Genomic DNA, 27,035 nt, shown 5'->3' on the forward strand with positions numbered 1-27,035 from the left:
TGTCTTAGAGACTGCCTTTAACTCAACCTTCAAGGCACAGCTCTAAAAGAAGCTTTACCTGAAGTTTTCCAGAAACTTCCTAAAATACCCAGACTACTCTGTGCATACCTTCACACTTTCCCACAGGTCCTCTCTCATTCTTCTTTCAGTCTCTTCCATCTGCAAATATTTACTGAGCCTTCAGCATATGCTGGTAATAAACTAGACACCAGGAGTCTGCTGGCAAGCATAGTATCTTCCCTGTCTTTTCTGTCGAACAGGAAACACAATTAGCCAGAGATAAAGCATACTGCGGGTGGTAAAGTATCAAGAACCATACGAACATGCAGCCAGGTCCTTATCTTGTACAATGATGGAGTAAAGAGATGTCTTCACTGGAGTAGAGATGGAGTAAAGAGATAGAGTAAAAGAATGTCTCTCTCCCAGGCCATCGCATAGGCTTTTCATAGGTAAAGACCTTTACTTTACTGCCAAGCACCATGGATGGCCCAGAGTTGGCCCTCAAGAGCTTTTTATGAAACCTACAGAACTAAAGTATATATATTCAGGGAGCTGTTTGATACCATAGGGTTTAAAGTGAAAAAGACAGACAGGATTCTAGAACCAAACATCTGACTTCTTCCTTTCTGCATTCATTCAGCACATATTTGTGCCAGGCTTTCTTGTAGGTGCCACGGGCACAACTCTAAACAGGACAGGAAAGGTCTCTGCTTTGTGTGATGCACTGGCATGCCTTAAGAATTCACATATTACGTGTGATGTTTGGGATGAAAATTAACATTAAATTGTAACCAATATTTAGCTACTAATACTGTGAACAGTTTGGTTTCCAAGGAAATGGTAACAGATTTTTCCCCTTTCCTTATATAAAGAATTAGCATAAAAACCTGAGATCAACATGTTGTGCTTCCAAAGCCTCAAACATACAACTGCTAAGTGAAAGCTCCGAGTATTTTGGCTATAATCATTTTCCTTTGATGGATGCTGAGAATCAACTTTGCCTAAATCTCTGAGAGGGAGAACAGATAAAAATTAAATTAAATTAAAGCTGGCTTTAAACATCAAATGGCCAACCCCCACCACCAACATCATCAACACATTTTAAACTGTCAAAAGAATAGCTTGTAATTATTGATTAGTGTTATCACCAAAGCACAGGATACAGCTTTACCTTGTACCTTTTAAAATCACATTCTGGCAAGAGGCAGATTATTTTGCTTCATTTATAGATACTGGAAAAACTAGTTAACATCAACCTCCACCCCTCAACCCCGTCTCAAACATCCCCCCACACACATATACACACAGTACAAATTCTCACAAATACATACACACACACACCCATCCCCACAGCACACCTTCTCACAAATACTCACATACACATACACCACACATGTACACACATCACTAATCTCATTTTATCAGATGAGAATGCAGAAAATAAAGCCAAATATGATTTTGGGCTTATCTTTCCAACTTTTACAGTAATCCAATAATAACTTGAGTTGCCCTGAATGTTACAGGGGATTTGTACTGCCTTTGAAGATAGCTGTTTCATTTTGTACAGCTAGCAGCAGCTTGGTTTTAGGCATGGAATGAACCTCTCTATTCATGCTTATGAGGCTATGATCTGGTCAACAATTAAAACTTAGAAGGATAGATGCAAATAAGGAGAGAAAGTTTTCATCTTTTTCTATGTTTTGAAAAATTACAGCCTATCTAAAGCTATCATTTTAAACAAGCTTTTTACCAACTTCTATATGGAAAAGCAAAACAAATGGCTCTGTGAGAAGCTTGGAAACCTGAATTCTTGTTGAGGTTTTTTTACTAAGTAGTTTGGCAGCTTTTTCTTTAAAAAAAAAAAGAAAAAAGTCAATTCGCCTCTGTGAATTCAGTTTTTCTCATTTGTTAGATTAGAATAGTAAATGAAACTAGAGAATTTCAAAAATCCCTCCCAGCTGTTAGTGGTTCTGTGAAAATGGACGTGGATCAGAAGTATGCTTTTATAGGGAGGAAGTATAGCAAAATGACTACAGCATTAAGAGGCTTTTTCTGTAAATACCTTACACCATACCAATGAGGGATTTCTTTTTTCTGAGTTTTCCTACAATTCTCCTCTCTGCTCTTCCCCTCCTTTCCTCTTCCTCCTTACTTCTCGTTATTCTTATTCCAATGATTGAGATTTGATTTTTAGTAAACTATTACAGAAAAGACTCATTGGTTGCACAATTAATTTATTGCAAGGTAGAAGTTAATTTTTTTTCTTCTTAAAAAAACAAGGACATAAAGAGCAAAGCTGAGAGACAAATTGTACAAAATAACCAAAATGATAAATGTAAGTTGTCTTTAAATGAGTCACTAAACTGACATCTAATTTTAGCTGATCTTCTCTTTTACTTCTGTTAACAACGTGGTCCTAATTAAGTCAATCATTGCAAACCGGCAATCTAGTCTAAAAAGCAGCTTGTTAAAACTGATTTGGCACCGGGCTCAGTGGCTCACGCCTGTAATCCCAGCACTTTGGGAGGCCGAGGTGGGAGAATTACTTGAGGTCAGGAGTTTGAGACTAGCCTGGCCAACATGTCGAAACCCCATCTCTATAAAAAATACAAAATTAAGCCAGGTATAGTGGCGTGCACCTGTAATCCCAGCTACTCTGGAGGCTGAGACACAAGAATCGCTTGAACCTGGGAGACGGAGGTTGCAGTCAGCCGAGATTGCGCCACTGCACTCCCGCCTCAGCCACAGAGTGAGACCCTGTCTCAAAAAAAAAAAAAAAAAAAAAAAAAAAAAAAAAAAAAAAAATTGATTTGGATTAGTTATGTGAGTATTTTCTACTATTTACAAAATTTCATTTTGTAGATATATTTCATTTTTTCTATTTTTTCTGAAAAGAGAGACTGAATGTATTAGTACTTTCTTTGGAACTTAGTTTTCAAATCTGTAAAATGAGGACTTGAAACTAACATATTTCTTCTAGTTCTTGCATTCTATGATAAAGAACAGGAGACTCAAGTGGAATAAGTTCAGTCTTCTTATGAAGATTTTATTTAGTATTTGAAATAGGCAACTCATGCATTTGGTACAAAATTCCAAAGGTACAAATTCTGTATGATGAAAAAAGAAATCTTGCTACCTTCCTTAATTGTCTCTTTATCATACTGTTTCATAGACTTTCTTCAAGAATGACTCTTGGTATTTTTACTTTCAGTATCAGGTGATGGGAAGCCACATTTGGTATTGATCAGTACCAAATGTTACAGTGCCATTATGATAACAAATTATACACACAACAATTTTAATAATATATTTTTGTATATTCTAGTTATCATTATTTCCTATACATTTTGTCAATAATGTTGACATTTGTATAATTCACAATAGTTTTAAAAACATTTCAATATGTACTATCTAATTTTCTCTAAGGTACCATCTGTGGATATAATTTCCAACATTTGACCTTGCAAGGTAGATTATAAATGTCATGATTTTGCCGTGTACCATGTGTGTATTTTGATATTGTCATAATGCCTAATATAATGCTAATAATGGAGTGGTTTTATAAACTGTTACTGTGACCCATCCCCAAAAAGTCATTTTTGACTACCAGAAAATTGTCAACTGGTAGTTAAGAATTGGCAGGTAAGTTTGAAACTTCATGTATATGACAAGGGATACATTATGCTTTATAACAAACTCTTAGTGACAGGCTGCAGGGCTCTACAGAAGTTTCTGGGGATGAGGCCTTCCCAGGTCTGTGAAAGGACAGAGAGGGCTCCTGTTATCAAAGTCTAACCCTTCCCTCCCCAGCCTTCTGCAGACTCACTAAGAGTCTGAAGTCTCCAGGGACCACTATTTCTGAAAACAGAATAAAAAGGTTTAAAGAGGCACCCACCAGTAAAACTGCTGGTAGACTTGCAAAGAGATAGGATACTTGTATCCTTCAACCTCGCTCACCAGTTCAGAGGAAAAGAAACTGAATGTATCTGGAGACTTCTCCTTATAAATCAAGGAAAGGATGCTTACCACACCCTTACCTAGACTGCTTGTATTTACTATGAAGTCATAATGATGTCTCCAAAAAGAAAGTTCTACCTCGTGCTGCAGCATGTTTTCTTGGCCTTGAGCCATCATCACTTTCACTTAAGTAGAAATCCTTTACAAATTATCATCAGTTTTATGCAAGACCTTTTCAGAGATCACCCAGTATATGATGGCTACTGCTTGGCTCTAATTGAAGTATAGAAATGAGTAAGACATAATGGTTGCTCTCAATGAGTTTCCATTTCAGTTAGAAGGGATACAACAAGCTCCAGAACATTTATATTAGAAGGTAGAATATTAAAAGTATCTAAAGAAACACAAAGGGCTTTCATTAACCATGTCATAATAATACAACTTATAAATGTGCCCTTATGAACCTCAGACTTGAAAAAGGTTTAAGCCAGAAGTGGAACAGAACATGTTGACAGGCTGTTCTTTTAAAAGACCCAGAAATGAACTCTCCTTTTATCACTATGTTTTATGCATTTTAAGGAGGTCATAAACCAACAGAATCTATAATACACATTAATGCCAGGATAAATGAAAACCAATATATTATATGGTTAGTCTTGACATAATCTCAGAAAAGAATTATGTGATTGATTTTGAAATCTTATTTATTGCTCTTAGTTGAATAGCTGAAAGCTCTTCCTAACTAATTTGTTTAACTGGAGTTGCTATCTAGGTAAATCACAGATTTTTTTAAACTGCTTTATAGGCTCTATTAGATAAGGAATATATAACCCCATCTATCATTTTGTATTGGCCACCTTCCAAATAAAGTATACTCTTCATTTTATTGGACAGTTTCCAACACTATCCATGTACTACTAGAAGAGACACTGTTTATTGCTTATATTTGAAAACATATTTGTTTTAAAGAAAATCATAGAAAATAATTTTTTGATTCTCCTATATTATAGGGAGTGTATACTCTTAGTTTTTCAAGATTATATAGGGTCAAGATGAACTGACTAGCTGTGGTGATTGGAGCACTCTGCAGAGTTCCTCTAAATTCCTGGACCCAGGTTATTAACTGAACCTTCCCTGAAGCCATTGAATTAAATTCAATATATGTGTCCTCCATTTAAGGCGACTTAATTGAGTAAGGATTTATTTTTCTCATCACTCATTGACAGAAATTAAAATTTGTAATTTCTAGGAAAATAAAATAGCCATCTTGGCTTCATGGTAACCAATTTACAATCTTTTCGTAAATCATGATATTAAACACATGAATGGAAAATGAAAGATGCAAAAGCCATTGTTCTTTCTTTCTGATAAAACACACTCTTTCAGACCATGGCAAAATGTTTATGTTATCTTCTGCTACCTAAATACCTGACCCTGTGGGAGTTATTCAGCTCAGCAATGTTTGTTACAGATGGTGCCGGTGTTACAGCTTTGGTCCTTCCTCAGGAGACATAGTTTCTGCAATGGCAGATTATACTTCTTACTAGATAAGCTTGCACTTGCCATCTGATGCAAGGGGAAGCACTTCCCCATCAAATGGCAAGTGAAAGCTGGTAGAAACAATGTTAAGTAGGTGAATCAATGAGGGGCCCACTCTGCACTGCTGAAAACAGCTACCAGAATTCAGAGGATAATGAAGGTGATCTCCAAAAAAGCAAATGAAAATAAAACATTTTTTTAAAACCCTGGCACAATTAATCATCTTAAAAAATATTATAAAATACTTGTCGAATTTTCCAAGGAGCATAAAGAGGTGGAGGGGAATACTTGCTCATTTATATTAGATCTATAGCATCCATCTACAGACTCAATCTCCAGGAAACAGTGTTGATTTGAGGATTCATGTACAAGAAATACGCTGTCCCAACCATGTGCTGAGCCTATGCTAAATACTTTTAGATAAATCATCTTTTTAGCTTTTCTCCTTATCTATCCCAAGCTTTGTCACTAAATCAGATCCTAGAACAAGCCTTTGAGGAGACTCTGCGGCAACCTAGAAACTATATCTGCTCTTCCAGAACACCTTTAAAATGCATAACAGAGCAAGTTTGAAGGGAGTAGAAGGGAAGACTTATGTCTGCTGAAATGGTTGCAGTTTCTTTGGAATTAACATTGCAGAAGCAAGACTAATGATAGATTTAAAAGCAGCAGGTTAGGCTCTGGATAGACAGAGTCCTAGATAATCTAAGTTTGTCTTCAAAGGCAATACTCTTATAGTCTTGAAAATTTTCTTATATCCCAGAGAGAACAAAAAGGGTGATACTAAACCTGTGTAGTTTTAAAAAACCCTTCTTTTTTATTTCTTAAAGAATGTTTGATAAAATATTATTATATGCTATTATGAACTGTATTTTAGTTCTATTTCAGTAACAGCTGCCATAATTACATGATTCTAAATGTAAACTCTCCAAGAAAACCATATGAAGCACTTTTTTTTCTTGGTTAATATCCACAGAACAAATTAGCCAAATGGAAAGCTCTAGTCAGCTGTTTTGTTTCATGGGAGAGTAACTCATCAGCTCTCTGGAGAATTTGTGTTCAACCATTCCACACAAGACATTCAGCTTCCAACAAACTGTGCTTGCAAATATGTCCCTAGAGACTAATATCAAACATTCCACCACAATTCTATGATGCTTGTTTTAGGTTATTTTTGATTGATGGCCTGAAGTTATGGCTTAAGTTATTTTTAAGATTGTTTGTTGAGTTTTTTTAAAGTAGCATTTGGGAGGGGGAATGGAAACATCCTCCTTCTTCAAAATGCAAATTACAGTTATAATTTAATTGCACATTTTCCATCAAGCCAAGTATACCTACAACCGACTTACCCATGACTTTTCCATTCTTACATCTTACTTGATCCTTGAATGGGATCATAAGCAGCTAATATAGTTCTCATTTCAGAGTTAAAGAAAGGGCCAGAAAAGTTACATGGCTTTCTTAACTGTGGACAAACTATATGCTAGGGCTAAAACCACCAGCACAAGAATCTGTAGCTTTTGATTTTTAACCCAATGCTCTTCTTAGTATGTATGTCTTTGGTTTCAAGCAAAAACCAAATAAGGAAGTACACACAGATCTGTTCAACTTGATCCTCAGAACCAAGGGAAGAAAAGAAAAAGAAATCCAAAAAGTAGAGTTTATTTACTAATTATTCTAACTTTTTCATAGTTTTAAAATATGTGAATTTAAAATTTTTCTACTATAGAATGTGCACGTATCCCATCTGGCCTAGTTTACACAGACTAATAATAAATGTGGAGGATTTATTTTTCTCATATAACTCCTTTAACTCCCCTAAATTTTGTCAGATTTATTCCCTCATTGCACCAACATTTCATTTGACATCATAAATATCAATGGACAATGACTTTGCAGTCCTGACACAATATGGCAGTCTCCAAAGTTTTACGCATAGACCCAGAAAGGCTCATGCGGCTCCCAACAGAGAATTGAAGTATCTGATCAAACAGTTTAAACTGTTAGTGGAAGCTCATTGGTGCCCCGAGTTTAGAGAAAAACCCTTTAATCTTGTCAACAGATTAACCACCTACTTTTGCTGTTTCTTTGATATCTTCCTTGGCTGATATTCAAAGGGCAATTGAATATCAAAGGCTGCCTTCTTCAGTCACCCCCACAGAAAAAGTAAAAACTCTCCCTGCCGTGGCAGGCCCTTAGGGCTTTAACTTTTGTTCCCTAGCCATTATGCTCAGTCCTTTGACATACTTGCCATACATATAACATATATGAATTAATTCACAATTCAAGTGAATATATAACATGCAAATTCTTAACTGTTTTATACTTAAGTTTTTATCCTTTCTTCTATTGATAGAATTCTCTTTGCATATGTGTTTTCATTAGTGCTTGTTTTGGATTCCAAGTTCTTAGAGAACAAGAAGTTTCCATTTGTTCAATTATTCAGTCCTAAAACATTTACTGAGATCGTGCTATGCCTCCTGAGATACAGAGATAAAGTAAGCAGCATCCTTAGCCTTGAGGAGCTAATAGTGGTGTGAGAAAGACACACATAGGACAAAACAACTGTTACAAAATGTGGCAAAAGAAAGATAGACATAAATATGAACTAATGAGAACAACCACTCTTCCCTGAAATATCTGAAAATGCTATAGAGAGAAGGATTTTTCACTGGACCTTGACCGATGAGGATAATCATCAGGTTGGGTGGATCAGGTAGATGGGGAGCAAAGAGAAGAGAATTAGAAATAGAAGAAAAGTCATGTGTGACAACTGAAAGGCATAACGGAACAGAGTGTATCTGAAGAATAGGGAGTCACTGGAAGTGGCTGAAGCACAGGTGGGATGTGTGTGTGTGTGTGTGTGTGTGTGTGTGTGTGTGTGTTTGGAAAGTCTGGGGCTGGGAAAGGGCTGGAGATAGTGAGACAAGTAGAAATGAGAAGATCGTCAAAGATCTCTATGCTAAGTAGTTGAGTTTAGATTTAATTATCGTTAGAGAACAAAGTCACGTAATGGACATGTGCTTAGTTCCTCTACATAAAGAAATATGTAATATTTTCAGTTCAATGTAAGCCAATATGGTCCACCAGATATGTGAGGAAAGCCTAAACTAATATTTAAATAATGCTTCTGAGGTAGAATCAATAGAATGTGGTAACCCATAAATGTGTGGGGTGTATAAGGAGGAAAAGAGAATGAAACATTGAAACATTTGCCTTAGGAGACTAGGTGTATTGTATAACTATGCACTGCAGATGGTTTCTACAATCCTTTATAGAGAATAGAGCAGTATACCTTGCTCAATCAGCCTTCAAAAATCCTGCTGACTGCCCATCAGTCATCTCTTGCCCTTAAGAGCAATGATTCAAATGATTAAAATCCTGAACAAGAAAATGACCACAGGTAAATCCAGTTAATTGTAGATTAAACTTAGATTCTTCATCCAGTTTCTGTCTCTGTTCAAGTTTTTCATGTCAATCACACAAGTTTCAAAGACTTCAACAGTTTGCATTAGCCCTTCCCAAGAGCATTTTAATATTCTTTACACCATTTAAATTTAAATTATTCCAAGTTCTTCCCTAAAGGAAAATCTACTTTACAGAATCAAATAAAGACCTGAATGGGCAACTGGGATAGCCATGCAGCAATCCCAGATGAGCATAGATATATTTATACAGGTAAAACTACTTTGAATAACCAGATGAAAATTAAACCACAAAGCCCACCAGACTTTACATTAAAGGGCAGTGCACTTTTGCTTATATGCAAAAGTAATAATTATGGTGTTATTTGCATTTATTTAGTAAAATTTACAGATCATATATTAGAGAAAAAAGTAATCTTAAAAATCCCCTACTGTATATCCTCATTTTAAGACACATGTCAATGTGATTATTTTATATGGTGTTACCTATCTCCACGGGGAACAAAAAGCTGCAATCAAATCAATGTAGTAACTTATAATTGGTATTTAGAATAAGAATATATGATAATTCAACTCCCTCAAATTATAGCACAAAAAATAAAATTCCTCAAAAACACATCAACAGAAGACTGTAATTATATCCTAGTGCACTTCAACTTTACCATAAGAAAGTAAAAGTCCTCTTCAAAAACATGTAATCTGTAGCAGGAAAGTAATAAGGCACATATAAGTAATATATTTATTTGCACAATGCTGTGTTAACTGAAACTTGTGCTTATTGGAAACATATTCTTGTTTTGCACAGTTCCGTGGTAGCTGAGTATTGAGAAAGGGAAGAGAAATGAGAGGGGAGAGGGAAGAAGGGAAAAAAAGAGAGAAATTTACTGTCTTTCTCTTCCCTCTCTTGCATGTACAATGGTCTTCCTCACAATTCACTCGTCTGCTCAGTCCACAAGCATTCCACCTCTCTGTGAGCACAACTTCCATGACCACTATCAGCATACAAAGCCCTTTCCTTTTTTATTAAAAATAATCAAAACAGATGTAGAAATATAAAGGCTGGCTTAATACATACTATTACTTATTCATGATCCACTCATTTTTTAAAAAACATTGAATCTATGAGAGGACTTCAAACAGTTCATGGAAAATACATATTATTTAAAAACTAAGCATGTGTTTAAAAATTTTTTACACCAAAATAAACTCATACTAATTTGTTATAACATGTCTGAAAAGGATCTAATTTGAGGCATCAAGAAGGATAAGACATCAGTTTGAGGAGTCTCTATCAGAGCAACATAAATTCTCCTAAAATTGAAGCATGAGCAAACATCAAATTTACAGTGAAGCTTGGGAGGAAGAAAGGTGGAATAATGTATACTTTATGGAAAGATAATAGGGACAATGCCCCCAAAGAAATTAGCAGTTTATAAATGGATAAATTGCCTTAAGAAGGGATGAGATAATGTTAAAGATGAAGCCTGCAGCAGCAGACCATTCACATAAATTTGCAAGGAAAAAATTAATCCTTTGTGCCCTAATTGGAGAGGACTGATAATTAACAGCAGAAACAATAGCCAACACCATAAACATCTCAATTGGGTCAGCTTACACAATTCTGACTAAAAAACATAAGATGAGCAAACTTTCCACTTGGGTGCCAAAACTATTGCACAGACCAGCTGCAGACAAGAGTAGAGCTTTCAATGCAAATTTTAGACAAGTGAGATCAAGATCTTGAAGCATTTATTTGAAGAATTGTAACAAGAGATGAAACATGGTTTTGCCAGTCTGATCCTGAAGACAAAGCACAATCAAAGGAATGGCCTCCAAGAGACAGAAGTGGTCCAGTCAAAGCAAAAGGAGAACATTCATGAGCAAAGGTCATGGCAACAGCTTTTTGGGATGCTCAGGGCATTTTGCTTGTTGGCTTTCTGGAGGGCCAAAGAACAATAACATCTGCTTATTATCAGAGTGTTTGGAGAAATTTAGCCAAAGCTTTAGCTGAAAAACGCATAAGAAAGCTTCACCGGAGAATTCTTCACAATGCCCCTGCTCATTTCTCTCACCAAACAAGAGCAATTTTGTGAGAGTTTCTATGGAAAATTATTAGGCATCCATCTTATGGTCCTGACTTGGCTCCTTCTGACTTCTTTTTGTTTCCTAATCTTAAAAAAGACTTTCAAGGGCACCTATTTTTCTTCAGTTAATGATGTAAAAAGACATTGACATGGTTAAATTCCCAGGACCCTCAGTTCTTTAGGAATGGATTATATGGCTGATATCATCACTTACAAAAGTGTCAAACTTGATGGAGCTTATGTTGAGAAATAAAATTTATATTTTTACTTTTTATCTCTTAATTCCATTTCTATTAACTTTTTGAAGTCTCCTTATATAGAAAAAAGTATTCATAATATATACACAAACTGTAAGAAATAACAAATTTGCTTAACAAAACATCTCCTTTATATTTGAAACCCCCTGTGTAACATCCCAATCCATTTTTATAACTATGAAAATTAGATAATCTTATATTGCATCCTGAATTTTGTGTTAATCATCACTATGCTTTTTAAAAATAACTTTAACAGCACATATTTATAATTCCTAATAATAAATTTTGGCTGTTCTAAACTTTATATAAATGTCATTCTGGTATATTTACTCTCTACAATTTGCTTGTTTACTCAATGTTGTAAAGTTCTTCTGTGTTGAGGAAGATACCTGTAAGTCATCTGTTTTTGTGGCCATATGACAATGTGTTGTGTGACCATATATCTATTTGTTTATCCATTTTTCCCTTGATGGACATTCAGACTTTTTTGGATGGCTAGTATAAACTATGTCACTGTGAGCATTGTTCCACATCATCCCTGAACGTTTCTCTCAAATTTACACACTTAGGGGTGAAATTGATGAGTTACGTGACAGGTATATGTTCAATTTTACAACAAAATGAAAAATTGTTTTTCAAAGTGATTTTATCTATTCATTTTGCATTCTTATTTTCACCGTGTAAGAGCTCCCGTTACTTTTTTTTTTTCCTGAGACAGAGTGTCCCTCTATTGCCCAGGCTAGAGTTTGATGACACAATCTCGGCGCACTGCAACCTCCGCCTCCCAGGTTCAAGAGATTCTCCCGCCTCAGCCTCCCAAGTAGCTGGGATTACAGGCATGTGCCACCACACCCGGCTAATTTTGAATTTTTAGTAGATATGGTGTTTCACCATGTTGGTCAGGCTGGTCCTGACCTCAGGTGGTCCACCTGCCTCAGCCTCCTAAGTGCTGGGATTACAGGCATCAGTCCACCGCACCTGGCCTCCCGTTACTTCTTTATCCTCGCCAACATTTGATATTGTCAGCATTTTTTTCATATTTTGTGAGTATAAATGCATTTTATTTTGGTTTGCTGAACAGATCAATTTAAATTTCACTGATTAAAAGTAGGTTGTGCTTTCTTTAAAATAAATATTTTCCATTTACAAAAGAACATATTTGCTCACAATAAGTGAATTTAAAACAAGCTAATGGAAAAATGATCTCCATTAGCTTGTTTTTAATTTACTTACTGATTCATAGGAATGTTTTATGTATTTTGTATTCTAACTCTCTCTCAGTTACTTGTGTAGCAAATATCATCTGTCATATTGTGGCTTGTCTTTTCAGTCTTTAAAAAGTGTCTCTTAATGAGCAATTTTGAAAAAATTATCAACCTTTTCATTTACGGTTTGTCTTTTTCATGGTTTAAAAAATTTTTTTCCTAACATATGATCATAAGATCATAGAAATTTACTTCCATATTTTAAAGGTTGCCTTTCATATTCATGATGGAACTGTTTTGAGTATGGTATGAGGTATGGACTCAATTTATTTTTTCCCATGTAAATAACCAATACCATTTTTGATATATCACATTTTCATATATGCATAGATCTGATTTGATTCTCTATTCTCCTCCATTGGTCTTTGGTTTATCCTGTTTCAATACTAGACTGCCTTAATGATGACAAGTTCTTATATCATTTACAACAAATTATTCCACTATATTAAGGTTTTAGACACATCTTGTTATATTTAAGACAAGTACAATTTCCATTGTTTTTGAACGTTATATGTTTTTAACATTGTATTTCTGATGTGTAGGAATTTTGCTGATATTTTTATATTGATTTTGTATCAAGGAACTTGCTAAATTATCTTTCAGTGGTTGTTAATGAGGTTGAGAATATTGTCATGTTTATTAGTCAGCTGGTTATCATCCTCTGTGTATCTGTTCAAGTCTTTTGTACTTTTATTGGGTGGTCCATTTTTCTTCTTATTGATTTGTTGGACTTCTTCACATGTTTTGGATATGACTTCTTTGTTAATTAATGAATTGCAATACCTTCTTTGACTCTGGCTCTCTCTTTACTCTTATTTATATTTTTTGAGAAACAGAAGTTCTTAAGTTTAATTTAGCCTGGTGTATTACATTTTCTCTACATGGCCAGCACATTTTCTGGCTTCTTTCTGAAACCTTTCAGATTACAAGTTTATAATGACATTCTCTTATATTCTCAAAGGATTATTGCTTTGTCCTAACAGATCTATGGTTCACCTGGAAAAAATCTTTATATGTCATGTGAAGTAGTAATCTAGTTTCACTCTTTTTCATATGGAAACAAATACAATTGACCCAACAGCATTTACTAAAAAGACCATTCCTATTATTTGTTATCCCTCACTGTTCCTTAGGTCGTGTGTTATATATGTATAGATTCGCTTTTGAGCTCTCTATTCTGTTCTGGTGATCTAAGCATTTAATCCTGTGTTTATACAATACCATCCACTATAGTAGCTTTATAATGTCTTCATATCTGACTTAGCAAGTCTTCCAATCTTGTTCTTGTTCAAATGTGATTACACTATTCCTGGCCCTCTGCATTTCTTTATAAGTTATGGAATTAGCTTGTAACAAAAATAACCTGATAGAATTTTATTTTGCATCTATAGGGCAATTGAAGGGGAAATAATACCTTCACAATAGTAAGTCTTCAAGTCTAAAAGCATGGTATTATTCTTCCATGTATTTATTTTGGTTTTCTGTCTATTCCTTCAAAGTTTTATAGTTTTCTATGTAGAGATCTCATACATTCTTATTAGGTTTATAGCAAGGTGTTTCAGGGAATTTAAATGATATCACAAATGACTTTTTTCATTTCACTTTGTTACTGCTAGGAATAAAATTGATTTTTATATATAGACATTTTATTGAGCAACTCTAATAACTAACTTGTAAATTCTAATCAGGTATTATAGAATTTTTTGGATTTTCTCCACAATTAGATCATCAGCAAATAGTGAGTTTGTTTCCTTTTAACTCTTGCACTTTTTTTCCCTCACCTTACTGCAAAATCTGTGGCTTCCAGTATAAAGCTGAATAGAAGTGGTGATTGTGGATATTCTTTTCCTATTCATAATCTGAGTAAAAGTTATCAACATGTACCATTAAGTATAATGTTTGCTATAGGTTTTTTTAAACCACATGGAAGAAGTTTCTTTTATTTTTAGTTTGCTAAGAGTTTTTAATCATAAATTGAAGATTTTATCAAATGCCTTTTCTGCAGCTGCTGAGGTAATTTTACAGCTGTCCCTTTTCTTGGTAAAATTATTGAAACACAGTGATTCTCTTGAATTTTAAACTGAACTTGGCATTCCTAAAATGAAATCAACTTGATCACAATATACTAATCTCATCATATATCACTGGATTTCATTGCTTGTTATTTGGGGTTGGGTTTTGTATTTATTGCCAGAAGTATTATGGACCTAAAATTTTCCTTTCTCATACTGATTTTAGATTTTGATACCAAAGTGTTAATGAGTTCAAAATTAACCACAGCATGTTCTCTGTTTGTACTTATTTGATTTAGTTTGTATGAGATGGCTGTTATTTCTTCTTTAAAGCTTGGAAAATTCACTGGTGAAGCCACTTTGGCTTTATTTCACTCTGTATGTAGGCTTTTAATTACAAATTCATTTTATCTAATAGTTGTCATAATTTTTTATTTCTTCTTGTATCAATTTTAATAGTTTTATTTATTTTAGATTTTTCCATTTTACCTAAATTTTCTAATTCTTTGACATAGGGTAGTTCTACATAGTCAGTTTTACATAGATTCGTCTACATGTTTACAATTTTCATTTTTTTCCCTACTCTTTTCTGCACCTGTGAGCTCCAATGTGTACTTTTGCCCAAAGAACACTCTTTGGTATTTATTTTAACGTGGCTGGATGATCAATAAATTTAGTTTCTGATGGCCTGAAAATGCTTTTACCTGAATTGTCAAAAGACCTTTTACCTGGGCATAGACTTCTAGGTTGGTTGCTAATTTTTTTCAGCAATTTGCATATATCTCTCCATTGTCTAGAAGAAGTAGGTATCTTCTCAATTTGTTGTTAATCTGAAAGTAATACTTTATCATCTATTTTTGATATGTTATTTGTCTTTGATTTTTAGTAGTTGTACACTGATGTGTCCAAGTGTGTTTTTCAGGTCAGTTAAGGTTCATGGTTTCTTGGTTTTTAAAATTTGGGACATGTATTTTATCAGTTTTGGAAGACTGGCCATTATTTCTCCAAATACAACTTGTATATTTTTCTCTTTTATCATTCTCATTCTATCACCTATGTTTCTTACTTTTTAAATTATACTTTTCATACCTTTTATCATCATGCTTAATTTTATTTTCTATTTTATCTTTTTCATTTCACCCAATCTTTTCTAAAATTTCCTGTTATGTCCCTAATTTCAATCATTGTATATTTCTGTACTATAATTTACACTTCATTCTTTTTCATTGTTTTTAATTCTCTGTACATTTTTGCTCCTTATTTTATTTACCTCCTTGAACATATTAAGAATAGTTTTATGTTCTGTCTTATAACTCCAAAATCTATGGTTTCCTGCGTGTATGTTTCTATTTTTTATGTTCCCTTGTCTTCTTTTGAACATGGTCATTTTTGTTTAGTGCTAGACATTGGTGTAGAAGTAATTGAGGCCTAGTATAATGTTTTCTTCCTTCAGACAGGATGTGTGTTTACTCTGGTGTTCACCTAGGGATATCAGAATTCCAAGGTTTTCTTAATATAATTTTAGAAACTGAGGTAATTCAAAGCTGGGCTTCAGTCTCTGAAATACTAGTTTACTTCTAATTTGCCTTACTCCAAGGGCATAGAAATCTCACCTACACAATGATAAGCTTACCAGGCCTGCTACATTGAAGGTCCACAGACCTCAATCTATGTCCCCTTATCCTTTCAAGGCTGTGAGAAGTGCCGTACAGCTTCTCATACTATTCATTTTATCTTCCTGAATGTACATGTTCTTCTGTGGAAAGCCAATTATCAAGCTCATCTATGTTTTTCTCTTTCTTTTGGACATTGCCTATTAATTCTTCACTGTGATATTAATTATATGATGCCTCCAAGGTACATTTTTTAAGTATATATTTTTTCTAGCTTCTCTGGTGGTTCACAGCTGCCTCATGGTTTGAATTATACAGAGTACCATTATTGGAATGGAAGTCTTTCACCAATTTTATTTGGGGAAAAATTATTTCTACTATCTTCATTTAGTGAATTTTCTCTTTATGCATTAGTTTGTTTCATTTCAAATTTGCTGATTTTTACTTTTGCTTTTTTTGATCTGCTGATAATTTTATCCATTGAATTCTCTACTACAAATATTTTTAAACATAAGACCCCATAGGGACTTTATTATACTTATGTTAAATATTTGGAAGGAAATGAACATAATGAGTGAATGTATAAATGATTTCAGCAGAAAAATGAAAGAACTGGAAAAGGATCAAATAAATATTAGAATTTAAAAAATGTATATATTTACTTCTTGAGATATCTTATAATTTTTTGCCTACCAAACATTGGAACAAAATACACATGTACAATTTTTGTTTTGTTTTGTTTTGTTTTGCCCCCAGAGGATGCACTCCTTTCTTGTCACATGGCTAGGTCAAGGGGAAGAACTTTTAGTTTCTGTCAAGTGTTGTGCTGAGTTGCAGTTAACAAAAATATTAAATTAGGCTGACCTCTGTTTCAAATGGTATTAAAGAAAACTGTATTTCCCTTTCATCAAATCTTTGACTGAAGCTGACAAGAATTTGTTGGGATTTGAACTCAGATTGGTTGCAGATGTAGGTAGTTACTTTTGGATCATCTTTGGAATATTTTGGTTTTCAACCAAGAAAGTTTAACCACTCCATTTGGTTTGATTCGGGTTTAAAATGTATCATGTATCTTCTTCTGTTGTGATGTCTCAGTTTTCTATTTTTCTTTTTCCTATCTACTTTCTATGAAACAATTTTGTTTTACTTATTTCTATTTCTATGTTTAGAGTTTTCCATTAAAATTTAACAAATATAAGGGCTTATGATTAAAATTTTAACATGAGAAATACTTAATCTTAATGTAACTCAGTTAATGTATTCTTTTCCAACAATACAAGGGTTAACAATCAACTCTTTCCTCACTTAAATTCTATTTTCCCCAGTACATTGATACTATTATGTGTTTTTGAACCCCACAAATTATTATTGTTGTTTCATACAGTCAATGTTTATTTTTAGGTAACTGCATGTTAGTCAAGGTCTTTGCTCCTTATTCTTTCTCTTGGTCTTCCATTTTCCTAAACCTTCCTTTAGAGAGTTGCCTTTCTTCTTTCTTTTTTTCAAACCACGTTCTTCAGAATTACCTTCAGTGAGGGTTTTTTTGGTAGTAAACATAGCTTTTGTCAACTTAAATATGTTTTTATGTCATCCTATTCTTTAAATTCAGCTTCACTGAGTATACAGGTATAGGGTTTACTTATTTTCTCTTAGTATTATTTCAGTTCCTTCTGGTTTCTATTGTTGCTGTTTAGAAGCTGTTTTCATATCTAATTGTTGGTGTTTTAGATTTTTTTTTCTCTTTGAATGTCTTTAAGATCATCTTTGTTTCTAGAGTATGGCATCTTTATTATGATGTGTTTGTTTTTATGATGCCTGAAATTTGTTTTACTTTCTGCATCTATACATTTATGTCATTAATTCTTGGAAAGTCAATTCTATCTGCAACCTTTGCGTATTTCTCATTTTCTCTATTATCTTCTTTTGAAATTCTGTAAAGACTTAGGTCAAATCCTTTTACTCTATCTTCTACTTTTTTTTTAACTGATATATTTTCTATCTCTTTTTCTTTCTTCATTATATAGTATATCTTTACTTCTATCTCCAAGTTTATTAATTTTCCCTTCAACTGATTTTTTTTTTTTTTTTTTGAGACGGAGTCTCACTCTGTTGCCCAGGCTGGAGTGCAGTGGCCGGATCTCAGCTCACTGCAAGCTCCGCCTCCCGGGTTCCCGCCATTCTCCTGCCTCAGCCTCCCGAGTAGCTGGGACTACAGGCGCCCGCCGCCTCGCCCGGCTAGTTTTTTGTATTTTTTAGTAGAGACGGGGTTTCACCGGGTTAGCCAGGATGGTCTCGATCTCCTGACCTCGTGATCCGCCCGTCTCGGCCTCCCAAAGTGCTGGGATTACAGGCTTGAGCCACCGCGCCCGGCCCTTCAACTGATTTTAATCCACATCTTAATCGAAGTTTTAATTTTAATGATACATTTTTATCGCTATTATTTCTATCAGTTCTCTTGGAAGTCTGCCTAGCCATTTTTATTCTCCTGAATTTTTCTATATAATGCCCTCTGTTATGTCTTTAAATATGTTAAACATAATTTTTTTCCATTTTGTGTCTGTTATTTCTCATGTTAAATTGTTTTGTTGGAGATCCAATTATTTTCTTTGCTGGATTTTTACTTATACTGCTTGTTTTCATTGCTTATTCTTATTTTAAATACTTTAACTGTGAATTCATGTTTAATGAAAATTTATATGTATGAATTTTTTTAGACCTAGGATGATGTGACATTCTTTCATAGAGGATTTTCTTGTGTTCCATTTTAAACTAAGCCTTTTAAACTAAAAGCTACGAGTTTTAGACCTTACGGTTAGTATAAGTTCAGGCTGTAAATACTTGGATAACAAGGTCATCATGGCTCAGAAGACATCCTCAGGACAGATGGCTCCTTTAGAGAGTGTTAACCTTTCTAGTTTCCTGCTTTCTTCTTATTTTTAGCCTCTGAGATTTTCCCTTACTTTCTTGCCAATTCAGCAACACATTTTATTTTGTTTGTTTTTTATTCCTTAGGCGTGTGTTTTTGAACATGCAGTTTTCTAAGCTGTCAGCAATAAGCATCTCCTCACTCACGTTTTAACTCTGAAATCTGACATCAGACAATTTAGTGTCTCCAAACTATTCTCTTGAAGGCATCATTTACCTCCTTGTTGACACTTTCCTTAATTGTTATTAACATATATTCTCTTCTTGAAGTTCTCATTTCTTTTGTCTTTCAAAACACTGTGACCTTCACTACATCTGCTTCATCTCTTTCCCATCACATAACATGCATTTATCCATGAGTTTGTATTTTATCTGTTTTCGCTTTTCTATACTAGGGTTTATTTGATGGTCTCATTCAGTCTCATAACTTCAGTTATCATTGCAGTTCCTCAACTACTAATTAGCTCACCCAGGAAAATAGTCTAAACTTCTTAATCTAACACATTTTGATGCCTAATATTTTGGACATACAGCTTGATGGCTATCTAGTTTAGTTCCTCAAATTCAATATAACTAAACCTGAGTTCATCTTGTCTTCCAACTAGTTTCTCTTTGTGTACCCCCATGTGGCATACTAATTCTACCAGGAACTGTATATGAAATTTCAGAACTGCTCTCTCTGCCTCCCAAATGCATTCACTTTTTAAGTCCTACTGCATCTTGCACATGATCTCAATACTCTTTTCTAAATCAGGCCATCATTACCTCCAACATGGATACCCCAAATGCTTCCATCCCTTCCTCATTTCCAACGTCATTCTCACCCTTTAAACAAGACTCAGTCTTTGGCTTCTCAGAATTCCAAGACTTCATACATGGTTGTATTCTTCTATCACTTGATCTCACAGTCTCTGCAACTCTCTCTTTATATATATAATATATGCCAATATATAATTTAATATGTACATGCATGTTTAACATTATATATTATATATAATTATTTGTTCATGTAAATTGATTAATAATTTTATTCTTATGATTTGTTTATTTAATGAATTTTCCCTTAAGGGAAATAGCTCATTGATTCTCCATATCCCCTGCCCCCAACACAAAAAACAGCACATTTTGTACAGAAGGCATAATATTTGTTGATTAGACCACATATTGAAAAATGAGTTTCGAATTAGTTTAACTGTTTATGGTATATCTACCTTTAATCCCTTCTATCACTGTTTCTAAATTAATTCTCATAAGTCTCAGCTCAAAACATGGCACTTACCTGTTCTAAATCATCAATTATTATATTTTTTCTATGGAAAAAAGTTCAAAACTAGCATGAAACTTAAGCCATTGATGATCTTGCTCTAGTCTTCCTTTTCAAATTTGTCTTCCAATATTTACCCTCTCATGCTCTGCAAGCCATTTAGAATACGGTACTTACTGTTTTCCATGCATGCCTCACATATACAAGTGTCAGTGCCCTTCCCAATTCTGTTGCTGCATCTAAATGCCCTTCTCCACATCTCAAGGAAAGGACAGGTTTACACTGGCTAAGATCCTCGGCTTCAGTTTCTAAAAGTTGTAGACTTGCACCCTAGACCTAGCATTTTTATCAGCCAAGTGATCTTGACCTCCTAAGTTTTGGTTTGCTCATCCATCAAATGAGCATAATAATAATAGACCTCCTCAGGGGATCATTGCAAAGATTTAAAAAGATCCACATAGAGTAGTTGACAGAGGACTCAGCCTATATGTTCAGGAAACATATAGGAGTATTAAGTATTATGGTTAGTATTTCTGAAATTACTCCAAGGGTGGTAGAGACTGCCCTTTGCCCACTTCCACATCCATTCTGCTGGTGATCTAGAGGTCATAAACTTGCTGCTGCTGCCACGAGTACCACCACAACTGTCTCTCCCAGCAAAAACACCAGTTAGGAAACCTGAATCCTGGAATTCTGAATGGATAGAAGCTGTTCACCTCTCAGCCAGCCGATTTGCCACCATCAACAGCAGCAGGAACACGTCTTTCATTTCATATCCACCTGTGATTTTCCCATGTGTTTGTAGCAGAGACAAATTTGCATCCTGAACACACACTGTAAGAAGATCCAGGAAATGCTTTTAATTCCTTGATCTCTCCAACTTGAAAGAGGATAAAACCAAGTTTGGGAAGGCCAATCCATAATATCTGCTACAAAAGTCATTGAGTTGCCACTGCTTCAAGTTGTTCCTGAATTTTTCCTAGCTGAAAGTAATTGTCCTTCCTCCTTCTTTAAGGGGGTGGTTTTCAACCGCGCTGGATATTAGAGCTACTTGAGAACGGAAAAATACTTATTTTTAGTGCACTCCCAAAAAGTCTAATTTATCTGAGACAGGGATGCACCTTGGACATTTTTTAAATTCTAATGTGTACCCAATGTTTAGAACTACTGCTATAAAACTTGTAACCTTTCATTTATTCTCATCACTTCCTAACTTTTGTTTAGTGATATATGAAATGTCCTTACTCTTCCTGCTAGATCATAAGCTCTCTGCAGACAGTATGTGAGTCTAATCTATTTTTATATCCTTTACAACTTGCAGCAGATTACTTTGCAAATGACATGTACTTTACATGTTTTTCAAATGCATTAATAAATAGATGGTGTGTGATGCCTTGCAAACAATAGTATATTAAAGATACCAGGCATGGCACCTAGTCCTTGCCTCTCTCCCACGTGAAATGTTCTCAACTACACTTCTTGTGAATCTATTCATTCTGCATAGCATAGTAAAAATGTTAAGTGGATATATTACTCATAGTATTAGGCTTTTTATCAATAACTCAACCATAAAATATAACTTGACGCAAAATTGTTCTGGTTTTAAAAATAGCACCTAAGAAATAACATTCTCAGCTACAGAAACTATTACCAATGAACTTACATCTTTTTTTTTTTTTTGAGACGGAGTTTTTGCTCTTGTTGCCCAGGCTGGAGTGCAATGGTGCTATCCGGGCTCACCGCAACCTTCACCTCCTGAGTTCAAGTGATTTTCCTGCCTCAGCCTCCCAAGTAGCTGAAATTACAGGCTTGCGCCACCACACCCGGCTGATTTTATATTTTTAGTAGAGCAGGGGTTTCTCCATGTTGGTCAGGCTGGTCTTAAACTCCCAACCTCAGGTGATCCACCCACCTCGGACTGCCAAAGTGCTGGGATTACAGGCGAGACACAGCACAGCCGAACTTACATCTTTTTAAGGGAGAAATCTAAAATCTAAAGGAGGGAACTAGAAAAACAAAGCCAAGTCCATTGATGCCATTGAATTTCTGAACTACTCATCTGTCTTCTACTCATCTGTCTTCATTATGTTCTTCGATGTATCAGTGTACCACTAAATAAACCTTCTAAAATCCCAATATGCAAAGATAAAACTTCTGGGCTTAAATGTTGTGTTAGTTGCTGAATAACTTTGAAAGAAGTTTGAGAAGAATGTCTAAGTGACACATTCCAAGTGAATGACTAGCACTGCTGAGTTCACACCTAGAAAAGTTGAATGCTAACCAATTGGGGGTACATTGTTTATATTAATAGTTCTTACAGCTCATAATGAAGAACAGCTTTGTTCAAGACTTTTTAATCTTTGAAAGCAAAAATTTTCCAATGTCTTTGACAAATTATTCCTCAGGTGGTGATTCCTGAGACAAAAATCACATAGTTCTCATCCTCTTTCCTACAGCTCTACCTGTTAGGGCATGATTAAAACAAGCTAATTGGCTTGCTCTTCTGGACACAGAATTATTCCCTGAGAATTTTAAACTATTAATGTTAGTGATAAAGAGGAAAAAGTAAAGAATAATGTTTAGAAAAGCATAAGATAGTAAAAAGTGGTCAGATTGGAAAAATTCATTCTCTTACCTGTTCTGCCTGCTTCATTCCAGTTAGAACTACTTGCATTCGAAGTTCAAATCACTTTAAAAAGCTTTCAAGTTTCAAGATCCTTCTTCATCCTTAATGTACCCAGGTGAAAATTTGTTCTCAAGACTAAACATTTCCCAACTTCAAATGAGCTCCTATGCCATTCTCTCACTTGTCTTTTCCCTTCCTCAATAAAGTTTGATCTTTCCTTCCTTTCTTCTTTCTTTCCTTCCTTCTTTTCTTCCTTCCTTTCTTCCAATCTTCCTTCCTAACAGATTTCCAACAGCTTAACTTCCTTAAGGTCTTCCTAGAAAGGTCTCTCCTCACTCTCCTTTCTATTATAATGGTTCTCTAAGAATTATATATCGTTCTAATAGAATGTGTATCTTTTATATAGTTATAATACCTCTATTTTTAAGAAACACTATTTGGATATATTCAAAGATCAATAGTTAAACGATAGACTTCATGAAAATGAGGAATTAATTTCTTAGTGTATTTTTTCTAACCAAGAAGAAAAGAATAAACATTCAGTTTGTTCTCTTACTTCAAATTACATTCACTATTACTAAGACAGGGGCTAAGCTAAGAGAATCCAGACTCCTTGAGGGGGCAGGGAGTTCAAATCACTGAGTAAATATTTAAGAAGTGTTGACCTGGACCAAATGCCTCCTCCCACTGTATAGTCCTACAAGTGTAAAATCACAAGGTTTTGAGATATTAGACCAATTCTGTCCTCACCCTACCCAACTTCCTGATGTTGCTTTTACAAAACAGAATTGAATAAGAAGTGAATTTCTTTTAAGAGGCCGGGTGCGGTGGCTCACGCCTGTAATCCCAGCACTTTGGGAGGCCTAGGCGGACGGATCACAAGGTCAGGAGATGGAGACCATCCTGGCTATCACGGTGAAACCCCGACTCTATTAAAAATACAAGAAGAAACAAAAACAAAAACAAACAAACAAACAAACAAAAAACTAGCCAGGCGCGGTGGCGGGCGCCTGTAATCCCAGCTACTCAGGATGCTGAGGCAGGAGAATGGCGTGAACCCGGGAGGCGGAGCTTGCAGTGAGCAGAGATCGCACCACTGCACTCCAGTCTGGGTGACAGAGCGAGACTCCATCTCAAAAAATAAATAAATAAATAAAAATAAATTAAGACATATGGTCTATGTTGTAAGGAATTTTCTGTGGATCCAGGCCTATTATCCTATTAGGACTTGGATGGGAGAAGGACCATCTTGTCTTATATTTAGGCATCTGATCTGATCACTAAATAAGTTACAGGTATTTTGATGTTGTCATGTTTCAAGTGTCATTTAAAATAAGCAATTGAAATATTATCAATTTGGTGTAATCCCTTTTGTGGTTTTATATATTCATTTTATAATACACTAAAAGCCTCACAAAATGGCAGTAGACTGCCAGTTCCTAACCACTGAGGGGCTATGTTTCATGATGCTATTATATACATCTAAAACGAAAATAAATATTAATGAAAGTGACGTTTTCCATATTAAGTGAAGAGAGTTAAAGGTACATACTTTATTTCTATGAAGTGATAAATACTTGATTGCTGTAAATGTGAATAAAACTTTTATTTTTAAACCTTTCAAGGGAATTAGATCTATTTTCCTGCTGTTTTCAAGCCTTCAGTAACCTCGTGTTTGTACTCACTAGGAAGGAACATTTCTGTGGAATTAATCAAATGGAGAATTCAATGTTCCTTGTAGATGATTTTGGCCATGTTCCATTGCGAACTTTCTAGTCTGCATTTCATCTTTCCTGGGAAAAGACCCACATATTCCAAATCCTCTGCCTTTTCTCTACTTGTTAGTGAAGAACAATATAGCAAAACTGCTATGTACAGAATTAATAATCACGTGCATTTAGCAAGGCTCTCTGCTGGGAACTTCATCACTAGAATAAGGCAAAACGCATGAGAATAACAGTTCAAATGTAGTCAGTACAAACTAGTATCAAAAACGCTGTTGTATCATCATCGTTAATTGCTCCTCTGATTTTGCCAAAATTAAAAAAAAATTCTGTTGGGAGAGAATTAGAAAATATTCAAAGCTCCTAATATATTCCAGTAAATCCTGAGATGACAAATCTCATTTTCCGAGGAAAAGCAGTACTACTTTTTTTTTTTTTTTTTGTAACAACAAAGAATTCATGTTCAACGCCTAATTAAAACTTTTGGAAATCTATATGCGTTGTTTCTTAATGGCTTTCCAAATTTACAAGACAATCAGAATCCTTATCTACCACTGGCTTTAGGTTTCATATCAGCTTTTTTATTCACCTTACAGAATGATTTTCACCTTGCAGATGAATTCTAGCTATTTTATCCATAGCTATAATGGAATAGCTGCTGCTGTTATTCATGCTCTATACATGTTACTTTGGCCCTAAAGCCTGAAGGAACCTATTATTGTTTTCTACCATTGATGATTTTATATGCACTTCTGCATTTGGGCAATTGTTCAACAATAGTCACAAAGACCTAGCACTTGTTCAGAATCCTACCTGCTGAGGAGTTTTATTTGGCCAGCTTGGTAAAAGATATTTAAATGAAGATATCTAAAGCTAGTAGAAAACAGAGATTTTGGAGTCATCAGCACATTTGGGATGGTGGAAATCACAGCTAAGGAGGGGATGTGGTACAGGAAGACCTTGGGGTAAATGTGCAGAGCCCTTATTCAGTGAAGACTCGAATGACAATGTATTGATTATTAATTTATATTTCAGTGAAAAAGACTGTTTTTCCATCAAAATCTGCCTCTAGAATTTTCCAGCAAGAAGTAAGTGATGAGAGTTATTAAAAGCCCTAGCAACAGTTTATATTTATATCCTTGAGGTAAAACCATCCTGTTTCAACAGATACCATATTCTCATTGAATTCCACATTAGCTTATGATAAACACAAGATGTTTTTCATAATCTAGCTGCAGGTTTTATGCATTTTTTTAGCAAAACACACAAGAACTGCCAAGATGGGAAAGTAACCTTTCCTAAATCACTCCAAATGTCACCATGACTAGAAGCATATTTTCCTAAATTGGTGGATTTTTGCTTAAGAAAATATAAATTCATCCGAATGCTTCACTCACATTATATTAAGGTTTCATCATTTATCCTATAAACAAAATTCTGCTTTTATATACATGAATCACTTTGTCATTCACAGGATCAAACCAAAATGACAACTGCTCAATTTTACTGTCAATACTGCACAGCATCACTTCTTGGGAAGAAATATGTACTAAAGGATGACAGTCTGTTCTGTGTTACATGTTATGATCGTGTATTTTCTAACTATTGCGAGGAGTGCAAAAAACCAATTGAATCTGATTCTAAGGTAAGTCTCAACACAATTTACAGAATTACTGCATATGAACGCAAACAAGTGGGTTGGAGTGCCTCTTTTCCTTTAGTGTTGACTTTCAACACCATTTCTCTGCTACTGGATATACAAGGATCTTAAAAGTTACCAGCAGTCAAACTCTAGCCACTACACTTAGCACTATGAAATACAACATATGCTTAATCCTCACATGATCTTATAAGGTAGCTGAGAATGCTAAAGATTAATGATGTTAAGCTATTTGTCCAAAGTTACACAGCTAGAATTTTCCTGCTGTTTCCAAGCCCTTGGTAACCCTCTGGGTGTATTTGTTATTTCTGGAATGACAAGGGTATAAATAAATGCATAAAGAATTGAGGTTGTAAGGATTCAAAATCTGTTTTCTGACGTAAAATCAGCTTTATTTCTACTAAGCCCTACTGATAGCTCTCACTCCTACCACCCATTCCTCCGACATGCTTATTTTCTTTCTTTCTTTCTTTCTTTCTTTCTTTCTTTCTTTCTTTCTTTCTTTCTTTCTTTCTTTCTTTCTTTTTTCTTTCTTTCTTCTTTCCTTCCTTCCATCCTCCAAATGTCTTTCTCTCTCTCTCTGTCTTTCTTCCTTTCTTTCTGCGTTTGCATTACTTAGGTGATATTATTTTTTTGTTTGCTTTTTAGATAAGTCTCAAAAAGTAATAGAACATTGTACCCCAA

At 34.8% G+C, this 27,035-nt stretch overlaps 1 protein-coding gene across 4 annotated transcripts in view; it reads left to right on the forward strand.

Moving 5' to 3' along the window:
- The window catches only part of FHL5 (four and a half LIM domains 5), a 55,209-nt gene that overhangs the window by 13,290 nt on the left and 14,884 nt on the right, over positions 1–27,035 (forward strand). For all 4 annotated transcript variants that reach the window (XM_050789622.1, XM_050789624.1, XM_050789625.1 and 1 more), the window contains one exon: positions 26,166–26,336. In XM_050789622.1, coding sequence (XP_050645579.1) covers positions 26,178–26,336 — 159 coding nt within the window. In that variant the 5' untranslated portion in view covers positions 26,166–26,177. The remainder of the gene's footprint in view (positions 1–26,165; positions 26,337–27,035) is intronic.

Source organism: Macaca thibetana, chromosome 4 (assembly GCF_024542745.1).
Source record: "Macaca thibetana thibetana isolate TM-01 chromosome 4, ASM2454274v1, whole genome shotgun sequence".
NCBI lineage: Eukaryota > Metazoa > Chordata > Mammalia > Primates > Cercopithecidae > Macaca > Macaca thibetana.